Source organism: Petaurus breviceps, unplaced genomic scaffold (genome assembly GCF_028583685.1).
Source record: "Petaurus breviceps papuanus isolate PSGF00001 unplaced genomic scaffold, PetGlider_PUasm1.0 174, whole genome shotgun sequence".
Lineage (NCBI taxonomy): Eukaryota > Metazoa > Chordata > Mammalia > Diprotodontia > Petauridae > Petaurus > Petaurus breviceps.
The window spans coordinates 67,371,571-67,393,233 of NW_027185761.1; the positions used below are offsets into that span (position 1 = coordinate 67,371,571).

The 21,663-nt window shown below is 41.4% G+C and overlaps 1 protein-coding gene across 1 annotated transcript in view; it reads right to left on the reverse strand.

Moving 5' to 3' along the window:
• Positions 1-21,663, reverse strand: part of CACNA2D3 (calcium voltage-gated channel auxiliary subunit alpha2delta 3) — a 1,089,703-nt gene that overhangs the window by 611,142 nt on the left and 456,898 nt on the right. Inside the window, exons 6-8 of the mRNA XM_069084367.1 lie at positions 17,045-17,176; positions 292-352; positions 48-198 (exon numbers count right to left, since the gene is read on the reverse strand). Of these exons, the coding sequence (XP_068940468.1) occupies positions 48-198; positions 292-352; positions 17,045-17,176 (344 nt within the window). The remainder of the gene's footprint in view (positions 1-47; positions 199-291; positions 353-17,044; positions 17,177-21,663) is intronic.

Consider the following 21,663-nt stretch of genomic DNA (forward strand, 5'->3'; position numbering starts at 1 on the left):
AGGAAGTAAAAATGAAATGCAGAGCAAAAGAAAACACATGAACTCACAGCAATGATATTGAAGAAGTCATCGTCTCCCAGGGTGTCCAAAATGGAGGAGACTGTTTGCTTGGCGATGGTCAGGCGCAGCCCTTTCATGCTACCACTCACATCTACTAAGATAACAACATCTTTGGGAGAAGTAGCAGCTTGTATATACCTAGATCAAAAGTCAAAATAAAAAAAAATATTACTCCTAAAAGTTCCTTTTTTGCTTTCCTCCAATAAATTTCAGGGGTTGACTGTTGCCTACCATTTTCGGTTTCTGCAGTCAAAAGCAATGACTCCATTCTCATCTGGTTCCCATTTAATACCTACAAGAAAGATTGGGTCATAAGAAAACAGGGAAGTTCAAATGTTCATAAGTAGCATTCAGAGCCTGTCCAGCTCTGCTGATTGAGCAGATATGCTTAAAACTTGCATGCAAAGTCTAAGGGTTGCTGCTCGTCACACAGATATAGAGCTCTGGAAAAGTACTTGGAGGAAATCTCCCTCCAGGAAACATAATCATCAGCTCAGCTGTTCCAAAGCCCAACTGGCGAGTGAAGACCTCTCTAGCCCTGCTCTGTCCATCAAACAAGACTCAGGCTTCAGCCTCTCGATTGGCCTAATAAGACAGTTCGCCAAATTAATTTCCCCATTGCCATGCTATGGCTCTTATAGCAGCCAGCAATTGTCAGGCCTGATGGCATCACTCATGGGTTTGATGTCAGACATCTTGCCCCAGATCACTTGAGCCTGATGAGGTAATGTCTCCAGTCTGAGGGTCAGAGGGAATACAATCCCAGGTCTGCAGCACTGACTATCCACAAGCCTCTCCCCCCACCCCAATGCTGTTTTTTAAATCAAGATTTCTTGGCCTTGTCTTCTCTGTTAAGATCAAATAAAATGGCTCCGTGTATCGAGGTAGTATGGTATAGGTGAAAGAGTATGGTGGTTTGGGAAACCCAGGACAATTGTTCAAATCCCCCCTTTGATATTTATGACCTGTGTGACCTTGAACAAGTAACTTAACCTCATTGGGACTCAGTTTCCTTAGACTAGATGCTCTAAATGGTGTTGAGATTGCTCTCAGCCCTGCAATCCTATGATGAGAGGGAAGTTGAAATTTTCATTTGTAGAAGGAGTCTAGGGGAATGCTCCAAAGAATAGGCACCTCCACCATTAAATATACAAATGCAGGTCCCAGAATCATAGAATTTGAGAGTTGGAAAGGATCTCAGTGACCATGTAAACCTAGCCACACCCCAAAGGAAGACTGAGGTCTCTGACACAGGACTCCAAGGTCTTGTGTTCAAATTCCAGCTTGGTTATTTACTGCTCTGTGACTTTAGGTAAGTCTGTTCATCTTTCTTGGCCTCAGTTTCCTCACCTATAAAATCAGAGTAATTATCTAGACCAGTAGTGTCAAACTCAAATGAAACCTAGAGGTCACTGAACCACATATAAGGATGTTTGCAACTGACATATTGATTAAAAAAAAAACACATTAACATTATCTATGTCCTGCTGCCCATTTATTTATTTTGTTACATTTTGTTGACCAATTTATTTGAATCTGGTTTGGTTCACCGTATTTGACACCCCTACCTTAGAGAAGCAAATGGAAGCAAGCTGTTATTAGGGCTACACATCTCGATAATACTTGAGGTCCCTGATCCCATGTTTTTAAAGAAGCCTGGTGGATTTCAATGGTCTATGTCCCACCTAGGAAAAGCTAGATGCAGCCTTTAAACAAACTCATCTCTGAACACACAAAAATGGCTTATTCCTAATTTGGCCTTGCCTTTATTTGGCATCCCATTGGCAATTCACTCCAGTCTAAGTAAATAAGTGGCAAAAAGATATTAAAAAATTGGAAAGTTCAAGTATTGGAAGTCTTTAACACCTGCAAATCAGTGAGCAAATGGTGGTAAAATGCTACTGAGAGGGAAACTGAAAGGAAGCCTGGTTTAGAGGGAAAGGCCTTAGGCTTGGAGGTTGAAGGCCAAGGTTCCAGATCTGGCTCCACTACTTTCTAGTTTTGTGATCACAAAAAATGACTTTAACCTCCCCCAGCCTCAGTTTCCTCATCTGTTAAATAGGAATAACAGTGATTACAATACCCACTTCCTGAATTTGGGAAAGGTAAGTAGGTAAGTGCTTATCCCAGAAACAAAGAAAACTTCAGGCACAGTAGATAAATATATATATATATATATATATATATATATATGTGAGTGCGTGTGTGTGTATGTGTGTGTATGTATGTATATATATATATTATATTTTTTATTTTTTTTAGGCAATCAGGGTTAAGTAACTTGCTCAAGTTTACACGGCCAGGTGTTTCTGGGTGTGCTGCTAAGTATCTGAGCCCGGATTTGATCCCCAGGTCATCCTGACACTGGAGCCGGTGCTCTTACTCGCTGAGCCACCTGGCCGCCCCTATATGTTATATTTTAAAATAATGTATACATTCCTTTTTTAAATAACCTGACTTTTTCCCCCTAAACAACCCCTTTGCTTTCACATAAACTGTCTTCCATAGCTGCCCTCCATATCCCCCATAGGGAATGTTATCCCTCCTCACTTTGCTTCATGTCCCTCTTGCTCCCTCCCTGCAGGGGTCATCTCAGAGGATCTTTTATTCAAGAAGTCGTTCCTGGCTCCCCCAGTTACTAGTACCCCTCACCCTGAACTTTAAGTGCCTTGTGGTGGGATCTGTTTAACCTTTGTCTTTGCAGAGAGTCAGTGTAGCCTAGTGGATAGAAAGCTGACCTTGGCATCAGAAAGACATGGGCTCAAGTTCCACCCCTAACATACGGCTGTGTGACCCTAGGTAATGATTTAGAAGTCTAAGAGGCAGATAAGATGCCTACCTCCATTAGTAGATGGGTTTTCTCCACCTGGGAGTCCCCTGCATTCATGAAATTCCAGGTTCAGTCTCTATTTTCAGCACTTGGCACATAGTAAACAATAAATGAGCACTTATGGACTTGCATAGAGAATGAATACTTGTAATAAGCAGATTTGTTTTAATTGGTATTTAGTCAAATGATTTTCAAAGTCCCTCACTAACTCGAGTAACCCCACTATCCCCTCTTCCCTAATATATTATCTCTGAGCACCCAGCTGCCTTCCTTCATAAGATCGGAGACAGTGCTGGAAAAGACCTTGAAAAGTGGTGAGCCTCTCACTTTACAGGTGAGTAAACTGAGGCACAGATAAATGAATGTCTTGCCCAGAATTACATAGCTAGTACATATCTGAAGCCAAATTCCAGAACCTGAACCCTAGCTCACTGCTTTGTCCATTGACCCCCCTGGTTGCCACAGAACGCTTGAAGATGCTCTAAGTGAATAGCACATGTCTACAGTCAGTGTGCAGTGAGGATCTTGTTCCTGTGTGTCCCTAATGGGCCCATTTTGCTTTATCTCTTCCCTCTCTTCTCACCCTTCAGATGGCATTATCTGATGCCTTTGTCTACCTCTCAGCTCCACCCTCTTGCTGCATGCTGGGAGGATTTTCGGGTTTGATTAGTTCTTTGCTAACCTTTGTATGTTAAAAAGAGCCTGTATAGTTTGATAACCACAAAGATAAAAAACAGTCATGCCCAACCTGGCCTGACTTCCTCTTTTGTATTAGGTCACTAGCAGCCAATAGATCAGAGACATGCTTTAGACATCATCGAATTAGATTTAAGTAGACCAATTGACAAAATCATCAGTGATTCTTGTAAGAAAGCTCGAGTGATATGAGTTAGAAAATGCTAGAGTCCTGGAGATGTTAGAATGGCCAGGTGAAAGAGTAATCATTAATGCTTTAATGTGGAAGAGTGAATAGAACACTGCTTCTGAAATCAGAGGACCTAGATTAAAATCTCTGCTGATACCTCTGTGATCATAGGAAAGTCACTTGATGCTCCTGGGCCTCGGTTTCTTGAACTCTAAATTGAAGTGCTGAATAAGTGACTTCTAAGGTCCCTGCCAACTCTAGAACCATGATTTCATGTCTCCTTGGCAGGATGTTTTCAGAGCAGGGCCCAAGGGTTTGTGCTAGACCCTATTGTGTTTAATTAACATTTTCATCAATTACATGGTCAAAAACATAGATGGCCTACTTACCAAAGAATCAGTTAAACAAGCCTAGGAAGAACAGTAGGCATACTGAATGACAGACTCAAGATTCAAAACGATCTTAGGCTAGGAAGTTGGAATCAAATTAATGATCAAATGTAACAATGATCAATGTAAAGTTTTATGCTTGGGTTCAAAAAATAATCTTCTTGGAAATAAAATCAAGCTCAACAGCAATTCATTCAGAAAAGAACTGGGAGTTTTAGTTAACTGCAAGCTCAGCATTGTCAACCCTTTCTTATGGCAGCCCAAAGAGTTAGTATAATTGTTGTTATTGTTGATGAGTCATTTTAGAAGTGTCTGACACTTCATGACCCTTTTTGGTGGTTTTCTTGGCAAAGATACTGGAGTTGTTTACTATTTCCTTCTTCAGTTCATTTTATAGAGGAGGAACTGAGACAGAGTTAAGTGACTTGCCCAGGGTCACATAGCTAGTACCTATTGGAGGCTGGATTTGAACTCATGAAGATGTGTCCCTATTGCTAAACCTAGTGCTCTATCTACTACTACCTAACTGTCCAATATACTCTTATACAACTTTAAAAGAGGAACAGTATATATAGCACCTAATAGAGTACTAAGGTCAGTTGTAAGTTATTTTAGGAAGGAAATTGATAAGGTATTTGATACCTAGGGCAAATAGCAACTGCCTTGGCACCTGGACTCAGGTTCAAGTCAATTCAAATTCATATTCATTTATTAAGTGCCTATTAAGTGTCAGAGATGTTACTAGGCACAAAGGACACAACTGTTCCCACCCTCAAGGAGATTACATTCTATCAGACAGAGTGGAAGGAGAAGGAAGGGGTATGCACAAAATAAATAAAGACAGTAAAGTACATATCAGTCTGCAAAAAGATGTGTGTATACATATGTGCGTGTAAATATTTATAGAAGGAGAAGAAAAGGAGATACAGATAGAGACAAGATAAATATGGGGACAGAGGGAACATGGACCTGTGAATATTTCATTCAGCTTAAGGAAATTACAGAGACAATGTTTTTTCCTATTAACATTAATTAATTAATATTCCTATTAATTTCCTATTAATTTTAATATTCTGCATTTAATATTCTTAGGGACTTCCCTGGGTCATTGAGAAGTGAAGTCACATGTGAATGGTCACACCATCAGAATGTGTCAGACGGAGGTACAATTTGAACTAAGGTCTTCCTGGTTTAATAGCCATCTCTATATATCTCATGAGACACAAAATAAGTCCAATGATTTAGGGGAGGTCACTGAGAAATGGGTTATTGGGAAGGATCTCTTAGAGAAGGCATCTTGTGAGCTAAACATTAAAAGGAAGTAGAGATTCTGAGAGCTGGCGATGAGGAGACATGTGGGAAAGCTAATGCAAAGACCCAGAGGTGGGAGACAGGATGCTGTTCACATGTTAGAACCTGAGGAGATATAGAGGGAAGAAATACAATCAGCCTTGAAGGATACAAGGAAGCTGACTGTAAGGTCTCTAAATACCCTAAGGAGGCCTTCCTGTATTACCCTAGAGACAATAGAGAACCAATCAACTTCTTGAGTTAGGGAAAGACATCCTCAGACCAATACTTTCAACACTCAAAGGATGGGGATTTATGAAAACCTCAAAAGACCAACTACATTTTTGCACCAAATAACAAACCTGGTTCTTCAAGTTTAATAATATCACTTAGGGGGCAGTTAGGTGGCAAGTGAATAGAAAGAGCACCGGCCCTGGAGTCAGGAGGACCTGAGATCAAATTCGGCCTCAGACACTTAACATTTACTATCCCTGTGACTTTGGGCAAGTGACTTAACCCCAAATGCCCTGCCTTCCCCCCTCCAAAAAAAATGCAAAAAAAAATGATGTCACTTAGGCAGTTAATTGGAGGAATTCAATGGAAAGGAAGAGGGTCCATAGGAAAAAACCTGATTGTGTCAGTACATTACAATGGAGGGGGATCAGATTGGGAATTCCAAGTCTTCCACCAATGAACTGTGTAATCTTAGGTAAGTCATTGAAACTGTCCTGACCTGAGTTCTTCATATCTAAAATAAAGGCCCTCTAAGGCTTCTTGCATTCTAAATCAATGATCCAAGGATATTAGAGTTGGAGCAATTGATTAAAAAAGCGGAGGAAGTTTATTCTGTTGAGGAGCAGATTTAGTGGAACAAAATTTTGACCTTCAGTCATTTGAAGTGTGGGCACATGAATAAGATTTAGACTTTTTCTGTTTGGCCCCAGAAGTGGGAAGCAGCAACACCAAGTGGGAATGGCAGAGGCTCAGATTCAGGCTCACTTTTAAGAGAAGTTTCCTAACAATAAGAATTGGTCAGAAGTAGACTGCGTTGCCTGAAGGTGTGAAGGGGATTCTCCATCCCTAGAGGACTCCCAGCGAAGATTGAATTACCAAGTCCTGACAGTTTTAGAGTTAGCTGCTGTTTCCCAGTCACTGTGAGACCTCTATCCACTCCATTCATAGGATGAAGAAGGAAATACAGAGACAAGTAAAATGATTAATAAACTTCCATGAGTCCAGTCTTGTCTCTAAAGAAATTCTGTCAGTGCCTGTTTTCCCAACCTGCCCTACACCATAGTTGGTATAGTCATAGGAGATGGGGATCTGCTCAACCCAGAATGTAAAACATGGCTCCTTTTGTCCATATCAATGTAGAAACTCCTAGCTCATTTGGACCATCAGCTACTACTGTCTAGATAGACATGAACTCTCTGGGCGAAGGTAGATATGCTGCCCTATTCCACTGGTCCAGGCCCTAGAGGATGACCCAGCACATGGGACCATGGTGGGTCAAAGAATACACATTGTTTCCTGTGTTCTTTATGCAAAAGGGAATAGGCCTGTGGTTTGTATATTATACAATAAACTCTGTAGGTAGGCAAATGCAGGAATGTGTAGCTAGCTGTTCCCTGAGATAGCCAAGACAGAAGGACCAAATTCAGAAACAAGTGAGTTGTCAGCATGACCAAACGGCCAATGGGGGCCTTGTTGCCAGTGTTTATGTCTATCATAGTTTTTATTTTTTTAAACAAATTTTATGTTTATTTTAAGTTTACAACATTCATTTCCACAAGATTTTGAGTTACAATTTTCTCCCCATCTTTCCTCTACCCACCACCCCAAAACAGTGATTCCAATGAATACCCCCTCCCCCAATCTGCTTTCTCCAATATCCTCCCTCACTCCCCCTCCAACTTTCCAGTAGGACAAGATGGATTTCCATACCCCAGCGCCTATCTATCTTATTTTCCGTGGATGTTAATAATAATAATAATAATGATAATAACTTTTGGACATTTGATTTTAAAACTTTGAGTTCCAGATTCTTTACCTTCTTCCCTTGTCACCCACCCTTACTGGGAAGATAAGCAATTCAATATAGTTTGTACACATGTAGTTACACAAAACATTTCCATAGTAAATATGTTGTGAAAGACTAACAAATCCCACCCCCACTTCTTCTATTTTCTACTTTGATCCTTTCCCTTTTCAAAAGTGTGTGCTTCTAACTACCCTCCCCCCCAATCTGCCCTCCTTTCTATCATTCCCCCTATTATTCCCTTCCCCCTACTTTCCTGTAGGGTCAGATACCTAAATGAGTGTGCATGCTATTCCCTTCCTAAGCCAAATCCAATGAGAGTAAGGTTGACCCATTCCCTTTCACCTTCCTGCTCTTCCCCTCCATTGTAACAGTTTTCCCTTGCCTCTTTTATGAGATAATTTTCTCATTTTCTATTTCTATTTCTATTCTGTCTCTCCCTATCTCCTCTCATTATATTCCTCACTCACCTGTTAATTTTATTTTTTAAATATCATCCCTTCCTATTCAATTGATCCTGTGCCTTCTGTCTATGTATACCTGTACATATATACACAAGCTCACATATGTATTCATATGCACATATACCCTCCTATATGGACATATACCTGTATGTACAACACACACACACACACACACACACACACATATATATATATATATATAAACATTTATATTACCTTCAACTATCCTCATACTGAGAAAAGTTTCATAGGTTACAATTATCATTTTTCTGTGTAGGAAAGTAAGTAGTTCAACTCTGATAAGTTCATTATGATTTCTTTTCCCTCTTTACCTTCTCATGCTTCTCTTGCTTCTTGTATTTGAATGTCAAAATTTTTTATTCAACTCTGGTTTTTTTATCAAGAATACTTGAAAGTCCTCTATTTCATTGAATGACCATATTTTCCCCTGAAACATTATACTCAGTTTTGCAGGGTAGGTGATTCTTGGTTTTAGCCCTCGCACTTTGATATCTGGAATATCATATTCCAAGCCCTTTTATCCCTTAATGTAGAAGCTACCAGCTCTTCTGTCATCCTGACTGTGTTTGCACAATATTCAAATTGTTTCTTCTTGGCTGCTTGTAATATTTTCTCCTTGATCTGAGAATTCTGGAATCTGGCTATAATATTCCTAGGAGTTTTCTTTTTGGGATGTTTTCCAAGAGGTGATTAGTGAATTCTTTCCATTTTTATTTTGCCCTCTGGTTCTAAAATATAAGAGCAATTTTGCTCAATAATTTATTAAAGGACAGTGTCTAGTCTCTTTTTTTGATCATGGCTTTCAGGTAGTCCAATAATTTTAAATTATCTCTCTTGGATATATTTTCCAGGTCAGTGGTTTTTTCAATGAGGTATTTCACATTGCCTTCTATTTTTTTCATTTTTTGGATTTGTTTAATAGTATCTTTATCTATCATAAAGTCATTAGCATCCATTTGCTCTTATCTAATTCTGAAGGAATTATTGTCTTCAGTGAGCTTTTGAGATTCTTTTTCCATCAGGCAAATTTGGCTTTTTAAGGCATTCTTCTCCTCATTGGCTTTTTGGGCCTCTTTTTCCATTTGAGTTAGTCTATTTTTTAAGGTATTATTTTCTTCAGTCAGGTTGTTGACTCATTTTTCATGATTTTCTTGCATCATTCTCATTTCTTCCCAATTTTTCCTTCACTTCTCTTACTAGATTTTCAAAATCCTTCTTTAGCTCCTCCATGATCTATAACCAATTCATATTTTTTTCTTGGAAGATTTTGGTGCAGGAGTTCTGACTTTGTTGTCTTCCTCCCTTTCTATGCTTTGATCCTTTTTGTCCCCCCAAAAAAGGAATTTAAGGTTTGACTGCTGTGCTTGCTTTGCTTCCTTTGCTTGCTCATGTTGCCACTCAATTGCTTGACTTTTGAGCTTCTTGCCACAGTAGAACTCTGCTTCCAGAGAGGAGAGCTTTGTCTCAAATTTCTGGGCTTTTTACAGTTGCCAGAGCTGTTAGTTGTGTGCCCTCTATGAAGCCCTCAGAATCTCTGACACCTGGTCACATCCCCCAGGACCTCTACCCAAGACAGTGATCCAGATCCAAGCAGCTTAAAGCAAGAGCAATTACCCTCTAAACGGTCCCTTTATCCCCCTACGATCTGCAGGCCAGGAGCTCTGAAGCAGACATGTGGTGGTGGCTCCAGGGTTACCACACCTCCTCACTTCTTGCCCAGGTGGCAGGGGCTAGACTAAGCCATTTCCCCCAGTTCCAACAGAGTCTACACTGACCTTTTAGTTTGTCTTTGGCATTTATGGGTTGATAATTCTGGAAACCACCACTGCTGCTGGTGATCCCCTCACCCAAAATCTGCTCCACCCTCTGGTCAGGGCTGCCCTGGGGCTAAAACCATGGGTTCATGTGGGGTAGGGCTCAGCCCTCAGCACAGTGATGGACCCTTCTTTTGGGTCTGCCGGGCTGCCTTTAGAGGGAGGCTTGTTTTTCTCTTTCTCTTTGTGGCTTCTGTAGCTCTAAAGTTTGTTTAGAGTCATATTTTATAGGTATTTGAGGTGGTTATGGGGAGGAACTCATGGAGTTTTCCTGCTTGTATGCCACCATCTTTATCATAGTTTTTATATTATGTTTATCCCTAGATCTGATTCTTCAAGAAAGTTGCTATTTATTGATTTAGGGAAAAAAATTGGAGTTATTATTATGTGCAAGGGTATTAGGTAGTGGGATGTGAGTGTTCACCTGTGCATGTACATGTGCATAGGGGAGAGTAATACAGGGTTTGAGGGGTATGCAAAGATAAGTAAGTCACAGGGCCTGTCCTCAGAGAGTTCATAATTCTTAAAAAATCTCCAATGAGGGGGCAGAGCCAACATGGCAGAATAAAAACAGGAACTCTGCCTGGCTCCCACTCCAAATACCTCCAATACCTATAAAATATGACTCTATACAAAACCCACAGAGTAACAGAGAGTAAGAAATCTCCCGATGAAGGCAGCCTGGCAAAGCAACAGGAAGGATATATCGCACCGAGCTGGGAACTAAGCACAATCCCACCTGAGCCACCCAGTCCTAGACTCAGGGCAGCCCTGACCTGTGGCCCAGGCTAGCCAGAGCAGACTTCAGGGGAGTGAATCATCAGCAGCTGTGGCAGTTTCCAGACTTCTCAAAACCATAAACACCAAAGAGAAAGTAAAAGGTCAGTGTGGAACTCTGTTAGAACCACGTGACAGAAGAGTGTGGTCTGGCCCCTGCCCCCAGGGCAAGTGGTGGAAGAGGAGTGGCAGCTGCAGCTGCTGCCACATGGCTGCCTCCTCAGCTCCTGGCCTGCAGATCGTAGGGGGACCAAGCGACCATTCAGGGTCTAATCTCTCTTGCTTTGACCTGCTTGGATCTGGATAATGGTCTTGGGTGGTGGTCCTGGGGTGTGTGGCCAGTGTGCCAGAGCTTGGGGTGTCTGTAGAGAGGGTGCCTTCCATATCTCAGACAACATTTGGGAAAACCCCAGCAATTTGGGACACAGCTCTCTCCACTCTGGAAGCAGAATCCTACCATGGCACAGCGCTCAAAAATTAAGTAATAAGCTGGCAAGATGACCAAGCAAAGGAAGAACAATCAGAACATAGAATCCCTTTGGGGAAACAAGAAAGGATCAAAACATGGAACCAGAGGAAGTCAACGAAGTCCAAACTCCTGCATCAAAATCTTCCAAGAAAAATATGAATTGGTTACAGGCCATGGGGGAGCTCAAGAAGGATTTTGAAAATCAAGTAAGAGAAGTGGAGGAAAAATTGGGAAGAGAAATGAGAATGATGCAAGAAAATCATGAAAAGTGAGTCAACAGCCTGATAAGGAGACCCCCAAAATACTGAAGAAAATAACACCTTAAAAATAGATGAACTCAAATGGCAAAAGAGGCCCAAAAAGCCAATGAGGAGAAGGATGCCTTAAAAAACAAAATTGCCCAAATGGAAAAGGAATTTCAAAAACTCACTGAAGAGAATAATTCCTTCAAAATTACATTGGAGCAAATGGAAACTAATTAATCAAGATATTATAAAACAGATTCAAACAAATGAAAAAATTAGAAAGCAATGTGAACTATCTCATTGGAAAAACCACTGGCCTGGAAAATAGATCCAGGAGAGATAATTTAAAAATTATTGGAATACCTGAAAGCCATGATCAAAAAAAGAGCTCAGTGATCATCCTTAAAGAAATTCTCAAGGAAAACTGCCCTGATATTCTAGAACCAGAGGGCAAAATAGAAATTGAAATAATTCACCAATCACGTCTTGAAAAAGATCCCAAAAAGTAAACTCCTAGGAATATTGTAACCACATTCCAGAGTTCCCAGGTCAAGGAGAAAATATTACAAGCTGCCAAGAAGAAACAATTTGAGTATTGTAGTAACACAATCAGGATAACACAAGATCTAGCAGCTTCTACATTAAGGGATCAAAGGGCTTGGAATATGATATTCTGGAGGTCAAAGGTGTGAGGATTAAAACCAAGAATCACCTACCCTGCAAAACTGAGTGTAATGCTTCAGTGGAAAATATCGTGATTCAATGAAAAAGAGAACTTGTAAGTATTCTTGATGAAAAAAACAGTGATTAACAGAAAATTTGACTTTTACATGCAAGAAGCAAGAGAAGCAGATAAACTGGAAAAAAATAAGGAACTTATTGAAGTTCACTATTTACATTCCTACATGGAAAATGATAATTGTAACTTATGAGATTTTTCTCAGTATGAGGATAGTTGAAGGGAATATATATGTATGTATAGGAGGTTGTATGCATGTATAAATACATATGTGAGTCTGTGTATACGTGTGCACATGTATACATAGACAGAGGGCACAGGATCAGTTGAATAGGAAAGGATGATATTTAAAAAATAAAATTAAGAGGTGAGAGAGGAATATAATGAGAGAAGGAGAAAGGAAAAGATATAATAGGGTAAATTATCTCATATAAAAGAGCCAAGAGAAAAATGTTACAATGCAGGGGAAGAGCTGGAAGGTCAAAGGGAATGGGTCAACCCTACTCCTATGAAATTTGGTTTAAGGAGGTAATAACATACACACTCATTGGGGTATCTTACTCTACAGGAAAGTAGGGGGAAGGGGAAAGGAGGGAGAATGATAGAAGGGAGGGCAGATTGGGGGAGAAGGTAGTTAGAAGCACACAATTTTGAAAAGAGACGGGGTCAAAGTAGAAAACAGAATAAGTGGGGGGACAGGATAGGATGGAGGGAAATATATTTCAGCTTTCACAATATATGGAAGTATATTGTGTACTTGGAAGTACTATGGAAACCTTTTGCATAATTACACATGTACAACCTGTATTGAATTGTTTGTCTTCCCAGTGGGGATGAATGAAGAGGGATGAAGGAAAAAAAATATGGAAATCAAAGTTTTAAAAACAAATGTTAAAAATTTTTTTTATATGCAACTGGCAAATAAAATATACAGGCACTGGAGTATGGAATTCTATCTTTCCCTACTAGAAAGTTGGGGGACATGGGAAAGGATATAAGACAGAGGAGATTGGGGAAAGGGGTATTCAGTAGGCTTGCTATCTTGGGGTGGATGTGGGGGAAAGACAGGAAGAAAATTTGTAATTCAAAATCATATGGAAACTAATATTGAAAATTAAAAATAAATTTTAAAAAATTCTCCAATGGCTCCTGACCCACATATTTCTAAAAAGCATACCACATTTAAGGAAATTTAGAACTAACATATCTTGAAGACAAAATCCCACAGGCTTCCATTCAGCATGAATGGAGAATTGGGGCATTTCTTCTCTTCACCTTTCCAAAAACTTCCTGTTTTATCCTCCATGAAAATCTCTTTCACCTTCAATTGTCCATTTTTTTTTCCTTTTTCAATCTCTTGAAAGAATAAGCTTGATTAAAAATGAATAAGTAACAATGGAGGCACTATGAAAATGATGAACTGGAGTTTGGGGAGATCATTTTCCTGGGGCTTGACCTGTTGAGTGGGCAGAGGAGCATAACTCTGCCATCAGTCACCACCTGCCTGTCACTGAGAGCGAGCCAGGAAGGAAGCTGGACGACAACATGAATACAAATGTGACGGAGGTTGGGATATGGCCTTGATTCATCAAAATTGAAGTGGGTTTTATGGGTTTCAATGCCATGAGGCTCCTGGCTTCTAGATTATTACCCTTCCTGCCACCGTGACTCTGAACCAGCTTTCCCCTTTCCTGTAAAACACATCATACAAAACATGATGGAAGGAAACAATTTCACTAGGAAACTTTGATGCTTTCTATACATTTCTGGAACAGTACCTGCTTTTGCAGCTGAAGAAACTGAGGCCTAAAAAACTGAAATTACCTGCTCAAGATCACCCAGATGATAGTAATCAAACTCAACCTATAGGGTACCTTATAGGAATCTAGATGAATATATTACAGATGAGGAAACTGAGGCCCAGAGACAAAAATCATCTTGCCTTAATAATAGCTGTCCTGGGGCAGCTAGCTGGTACAGTGGATGGAGCATCAATCCTGGGATCAGAAAGACCTGTGTTTAAATCCAGCCTCAGACATTTGATGTTACTAGTTATGTGACCCTGGATAAGTCACTTTACCCCAAACTACCTCACAAATATTAATAATAGTAATAATAATAATAACTCACATTCATTTGGTGTTTTAAGGTCAAACATGGCCAACATTCCTGAATGGATCTGAACCATATGCAAATGGAATTGGGAAATAGTTAACAAAATCAGTAAAATACAATAGGTCAAAGACAATGTTAATATGTGGTTTTCAAAGTCATTCTGCAGCCGGCAGCATGGTTTAATGGCCCCATTTCTCTTTGACTTTGATATCTGCTCCAAGGTTTTCCAAGTGCTTTCCATGGTTTCTTTCATGTGACCCTCATCACAACCCTGGGAAGGAGATGCCCTTATTTTCTCAATTGTAGTGATGAAGAAACTGGAGCTCTGAGAACTTCAGTGACATGCTCAAAGTCACACAGCTAATAATGGTGGGAGGCGAGATTCAAACCCCAGTTTTCCTGACTATAAATCTAGACCAGATCTTTCCTGGCACATTGCCTCTCACAGAGTAAATGGCAAAGCAGGGATTCAAACCCATATCCTCTAATTTCAAATCCAAGCCTCTCCCACTCCAGTAGGCTCCATTAAACATGTCTCAAAAGTACACCCCCTTCCCCAATATCAGGGATTTTGTTCCTTCCTTTCTGAAATCACAATAACCACAGTTTCCCATGGCAATCCAGCTAGGACAGATTAGGCCCAAGATCATTCTATTTTTCCTTCCTACAATTACTGAATCCCACACCAAGGCTAAAATTTTCCTTGGTTTCCCACATGGGCTTTTCCCAAATCATGCTATAATTTCAGCAGCATCTGTTCTAAGATCTATCTCCCTTCGTCTCCTTGAAACAGACTGCAATGCTGGATTAAGCCCCTTTTAGCCCTGGGTTTCCTGTCAAATTGACTACAGAGAACTGTTTATTGTTCAAGCTGATAGAAGCCCTGAGAAGGTCTGTGCCGGGGTGACTGGGGAGCAGAGGCCCATGGAACATCCAGAGGCAGCTGGCCATGAGACTGTCCTGAAGGGTCGGGTGCTTTTTCAAGCAATGCCCCTGAGGGAGCTGACAACAGGAAGCATGCTCGGGGCTTACTGCTCCAAGAGAACAGGTGCTTATTACTTAAGGAAAACATAAATGACTCCCCATAATTGCTCGATGGTTACGTGGGGCTTTCTCTTCCTTTTTACTTCCTTTAGAGGATTTCTGCAGCTGGAATGCCAGCACAATCATAGCCCGAAGTCACGTTCTTACATCTCGTAAGCAAAATTAAAGCTTCCCGTTTTAATTAAAATTCAAAGAAAGCTAGAAAGAAATCTTCCTGCCATTGCAGACAAGCAGTGGCCCAGGAAAGCCCTGAAGGCCACACCTGCTCGGGAGAAGGAGGCTGGGCCGGGGCTCTGCCCAATATGGTCCATTTGGGGGAGTTGTGCTTGCTGGCATTTGGGAAGCATGTCTGGCACAATGACCAATGCCTTCCCAATCCTTGCTGAAGATCAGGAGAGGAGTGGGCTGCTATTGCAGGCTCCCATCTTTAGACCACAGTAAGCCAGGATAAGAGCATCTATCCACCTCCATCTTGGGTTCAGAAGGCGGCCTCCAAGGGGAATTGGATCCAAGGAGTCAATTAGTGATTCAGTGCATGTTCTTCTAGGGCCACCCCAGGCCCTTCGAATCAAGGCTCTGCTATTTCTCTGCAATTAGTTCTCCAAAGACTCATGTTGTCCCTGGGGCAGGGACCCTTTCTACCAATAGAGATCATAGTGTGGGGGGTCAGCAACATGGATAAGAGGAAGAAAACTACATTTGGAGTTGGGGGATCTGGGTTCAAATCCTGACTGCTACTTCTCGCTTCCCCCTCCATGACTTCAGTTTTCTCATATTTGCAGAGAAGATACGACTAGACCCAATGAAATGCAACAGAGGCAAGAGAAGCCATACGGCTTACCAAGCAAGTCAGCCTCCAGCCCAACACATTATAGAACCTTCTTGTTGCCAAAAGAATGGTTTTGAGCAAGAAGGTATGGAGGAAAATGAAGGAGAGGAAGGGCTATACAAGCAGGAAGAAGTGGAGGGCTCAGACATGATATCAGAAGGCGTTCATCATTACTCAGGAGAAATTTCTCTGCCATTATCCGTAACATCAACAAATTTAGGAGGAGGAGAAAAAGGGGTGGGGGAATGTGGGACTCAAGGTTTGGTCTCCAACGGTGTCATGGGGCGACTGCTGAATTTGGTCTCATTAAGACCTGGGTTGGATTCTTATTTCTGATGCTAGCTGAGTGGCTCTGGACAAGTCATATTACCTCATCTGTAAAATGGGTGTAATAATAGCCCCTACCTCCCAAAGGTGTGCCAAATATGAGATACTATATGACCAATGCCTTGGGAATCTTAAAGCACTCCAGAATTGCCGATGAGAGCCTATGAAGATTACAGCACTAACATTTCTGTGGCTAGTAAAGATAATGAGAAATCATGCCTTTAATGAGTCTTTCAGCTCTACATTCATGAACCTACGACCTCTTGGCCCTAAGATGTGATTTCATGAAACCATGTAGCCAAAAAACTCCACTGCTTGCTGGTCAGCTTCCAGGTGAGGAGTTTTTGTTCCTGGAGGAGAATCATAGTGAAGCACTGGGCTTGCCCCTGGTCTTCTGCTGGGCAAATCCTCCCCAGCTCAGTAGGACCTACTGAACCTTGTGTCCCTCTGCTGTTTGATTCTCAGTTGAATCCAAGCTGCACAAAGATAGGAATTGGGCCATTTTGGAGTATCCATCTCCCTGCTTCCTAGCACACAGTAGGTTTTTAATAAATATCTGCTGATTTATGTATTCCAAGAATCTAAGGCCATCTCAAGCCATTATTAGACAGTGGAACAGGAAACTGCTAGAGCAAAAATCTAATGAGGAGGGGGAGAAAGAGAATTACTTTGAAATATTGGCACTGTGGGTCTCCAAGTCTCAGTTTCCAGTGTGTTTGGATACTCACCTGGATATTGTCGAAAGAATCCCTTTGCACTTCCAAAATACTGCCATATCAGAGAAGGGTCCCGGTCAAAATTGTCTACAAACACTTTGTTTAAGGACTCTGACCAGTACACACCATTGACAATTGCAGGATCTGAAAGAAGAAAAAAAGAGGAGACAAGAAAGAAGAAGCCTGGTTATTCATCTTCTTGTGCCAAGTGGCCCTTCTCCCTTCACACTGTTGGCTTTGGATGAGAAATGGGAGGGAGGACAACAATTGACAAGAGGGTCTCTGGTGGCTTCAAGGGGCACCTTCTTCCTGGTATCCAATCCTACAATCTAGTCAGGAGGTCATGACATTATTTGTTTTGAAAGTCCCACTTTTGCAAATCAGTATTTATGACATTAAAAATCACAGAACACAGGAATGAACCAAATTACTCCAGTATGGATGGATGGATGGATATCAGCTATATGCAGACTAACCATAAAGAAAATACATTGGGTGGTTTCAACTCAATGACACTTTGAACATATTGAAATATCATATAAAATGACATTGCCTTGTACTCAGAAGATTACAAGAAATTACATATGTGTGTATATGTATATGTATATACATACATATATATATGTATGTGTGTGTGTTTTATGGGAAATTGGCAGTAATTACTTAATTCCTAAATTTGGACCATACCTCTTCCTTGAAGCTTCAGTGGCTCACTATTATTTCCAGGATAAACTGTAAACTCCTTGTTTGGCGTTTAAAACCCTTCAGAATCTGGCTACTTGCCCTGCAGGCTTATTTTACATTATGATCATTGATACACTCTGTGTGTCAGCCACTCTGATAGAGTTGCTATTTTCTGGATTTGATATTCCATTGCCTGACTCTGTGCCCTTATGCTGGTAGTCCCCCAGTCCAAGGGTGTAGCCCTTCTTCACCACTGCCTGTTAACAAACTGGAACTCAGATGGGAGGCCAAGACTTCTGGGGAAGTTTTGGGGATCACCTTAATTTTAAATGTTCTCTCTCCACAAATCGGTGGGGGGAAGATACTGGAACTCAAGTGGTTTGCAAACTTCATGATGTTCTATAAAATGTTAGTTGATATTATCATAAGCATTGTTACTGGCACAGGGAGTAGACCTGCGATTGTATTGGTATAGGGAACTCCCAAGTGAGGAAACTCCTCCTTCCAAAGCAAGTCTGTACCTTCTCTACAACACAGACGGCAGTGAGTTTGTTCAAGGACACAAAGCCAGTATATGAGACAAAACTAAAACCCAAGTTTTCCTGACTTCAAAGTCAGCTCTCCACACGAGGCCAAGCTATTTCTTATTAACAGCATTATTGCTGTTGTTACCCTCATTACTATTGCTGCTTCTACTGCTACAGCTAATACCATCAATATTCTTATTTCTACTACAACTACAACCACAACTACTACTGTTATTAATAATAACACAACTCCTCCTGTTCTCCTCCTCTTCCTCCTGCTCCCCCTCCTTGTTTGCATGCTATATGTCCCCAACACAATGTCTTGTTCTCAGGTTTCTCTTAGAATCTCCAGCACCAAGGTCAGCGTGTGGCATAACAGGGTGTGAAGGACCAAGCTAATCGTTGTTGTCGATTGATGGGCCTGGTCCTTCTCGAGTTAACAAAGTTGTCTCATATTTGTCCCCGTTGGGTTGGGCCAGATTACATAGGATGTCACCTCCGTCTCCTCTTCCAGCGAAAAAGATTCCGGAGTGTTGTGGCCAAAAGAAGAATCAGGTGCACGTGTGAGATATCTTTCCCTTCCTTCTCACAAGTACACGCCAAGTAGCTTTTTTCCCCTCATTAATTCAATGAAGACAAGTAGGATAGAGTTGGCAGCCAGGCTGAAAGGCGGGGAGATCTGAGTTTAAGTCTGGTCATTGACACATACTTGCTGTGTGACCCTTGGAGTGACTTAATATCTCAATACCCAGATAACTCAGTCTGTAAATTGAAGAAAGTGTACTGGTTTTCACTAGCAGCATAATTTCCTCAGCAGAAACTCCCTACACTGATAACATCACAGGACTGAAAAAAAAATCTTACAGAGACACTCTCTGTCTAAGGTATATAGTCAGCTAGGTAGTATGGTGGATGGAGCACTGGGCGTGAAATCAGGATCTGGCCTCATACACTTACTATCTGTGTGACCTTGGGAAAAGTCACGTAATCCTGTCTGCCTCGGTTCCTCATCTGTAAAATGGGATGGAGAAGAAAATATAAACCACTCCACTCTTCTTGCCAATAAAACCTCAAAGGAGGTCATGAAGAGTTAGACACAACTGAAACAACTCAACGACAATCACAACAATAAGGCTGCAGGGGAAGAGCTGAGTTCAAGGTCAGCCTCAGACACTTGCCGGCTGTGTAACCTCTGTTTGTCTGATTTTCCTCATCTGTAAAATGGGTATAATAACCACACTTACTTCACTGTGATTTCTGTCAAGATCAAATGACATAATATTTATAAAAAGTGTTTGTTGCGGTGCCTGACACATAGTAGATGCCATAAATATATATCCCTTCTCATCTCCTTATTTCATATCCGCCTGGAAATGTGATGGTGTTTCTTTATAAAAAAATCATGTTCAATCACTCTGTTAAGCAGCTGCCGTTGATGTTAGTGGTTACTTTGTTGTCAAGAAAGGGCTCCTGGGTTTTCCTTCCTGCATCTGACACAATATGCCAGTCCCTAGCCATAAGGGGCCATCTAGGTGAAGGAGGAGATAGAACACTGGGCTTAGAGTCAATCTCATAGACTTACTAAATGCATGTTATCATTTAGTCATTTCAGCCATTCCAACTCTTTGTGACCCCATTTGGGGCTTTCTTGGTAAAGACGCTAGAGTGGTTTGCTATTTCCTTCTCCAGTCCATTCTATAGATGAGGAAACTCAGACTGACAGAGGTTAAGTGACTTGCCCAGGGTCACACAGCTAGTAAGTATCTGAGGCTTGATTTGAACTCAGGAAGATGAGTCTTCCTGACTCCAGGCCTGGAACTGTATGCACTGTGCTAGCTAGTTGCCAACTATATATCCCTGGGCAAGTCATTTAACCTCTGTCAGTCTGAGTTTCCTCATCTGTAAAATGGAGATAATAATCACATCTACTTCACTAGTTTCTGTGAAGATCAAATGAGATAATATATGTAAAGTATTTTTTATTGTTATAATGAATTGTTATTATGCTAAATCAGGCATGCAATGAACTAGAGATCACAATAATGACAGGCATTGACATTAGACTTCCAACAAGCTGGGTTGCCAGCAATGCTTTGAAGGCGCCATTCACGGGGAGTGTAGCTGCCCAATTTGCACTTCTTGTCTTTCAGTGACAACACGCTCATTCATCCTAATTGGAATATATATAAATAATGAATAGTTCTTAGTTATAATTAATTCAGTGCTTGTAGTACTAGAGATTGAGCCCACAAATATATGTGAAGTGCTGAAATAAGATATCTCCCTAAATATTTCCATTTTATAATATTTGTTTATCCACTATTGGCTAAATAGTGTGTGTATGTGCGCGCACAGGCATGTGTGTCAGTCTCTGGTGGTGCTGAGATGCCAGAGATGAATGGCACCCATGATTTGTTGCCCAGGGTCCTCCTAGGGAGGGAGAAAGTGAATGAGGGAAATATTGTGACTGTGAATTTGGCCTCGTCTGAAGCAAGGCTAGCAGGTTCAGAGCAGAGACTGGGTGACAAACCTTTTGAGGCAATCTCGGTTACAAGTCCATTCCAAGGCCAAACCCACCGTGAGACATATCTCACACGCACACACACAGTACATGCACACACCTACAAAGGTGCGCACACACATATGCAGACATACAGGGGTGCACACACACATGCACACACTTACAGAGGTGCACACACTCATGCACACACATACAGAGGTGCACACACAGTACATGCACACACATACAGATGTGCACACACATCCACGCACTTACAGAGGTACACACACAGTACATGCACACACATACAGAGGCACGCACACACACATGCACACACTTACAAAGGTGCACACACTTACAGAGGTGCACACACACATGTACACACATAAAGGGGTGCACACACATGCACTCACTTACAGAGGTGCACACACACAGTACATGCACACACGTACAGAGACGCACACACACACATGCACACACTTACAGAGGTGCACACACACATGCACACACATACAGAGGTACACATACAGAGGTGCACACACAGTAGATGCACACACGTACAGAGGTACGAACACACACATGCACACATGTACAGAGGTGTGCGCACACACATGCACACACATATAGAGGTGCACACACATAATATGTGCACACACGTACAGAGGTGCACACACATGCACACACGTACAGAGGTACATACACACATGAACACACATACAGAGGTGCACACACATAGTACATGCACACATGTACAGAGGTGCACACACTTACAGTGGTACACACACTGCGTGAATGCACACATGCATGTGTGCACACACATGCGCACACCTACATAGGTGCACACACATGCCCCACGTACAGAGGTGCAGACACACATGTACAGAGGTGCACACATGCACATGTGCACACACACACTCCAG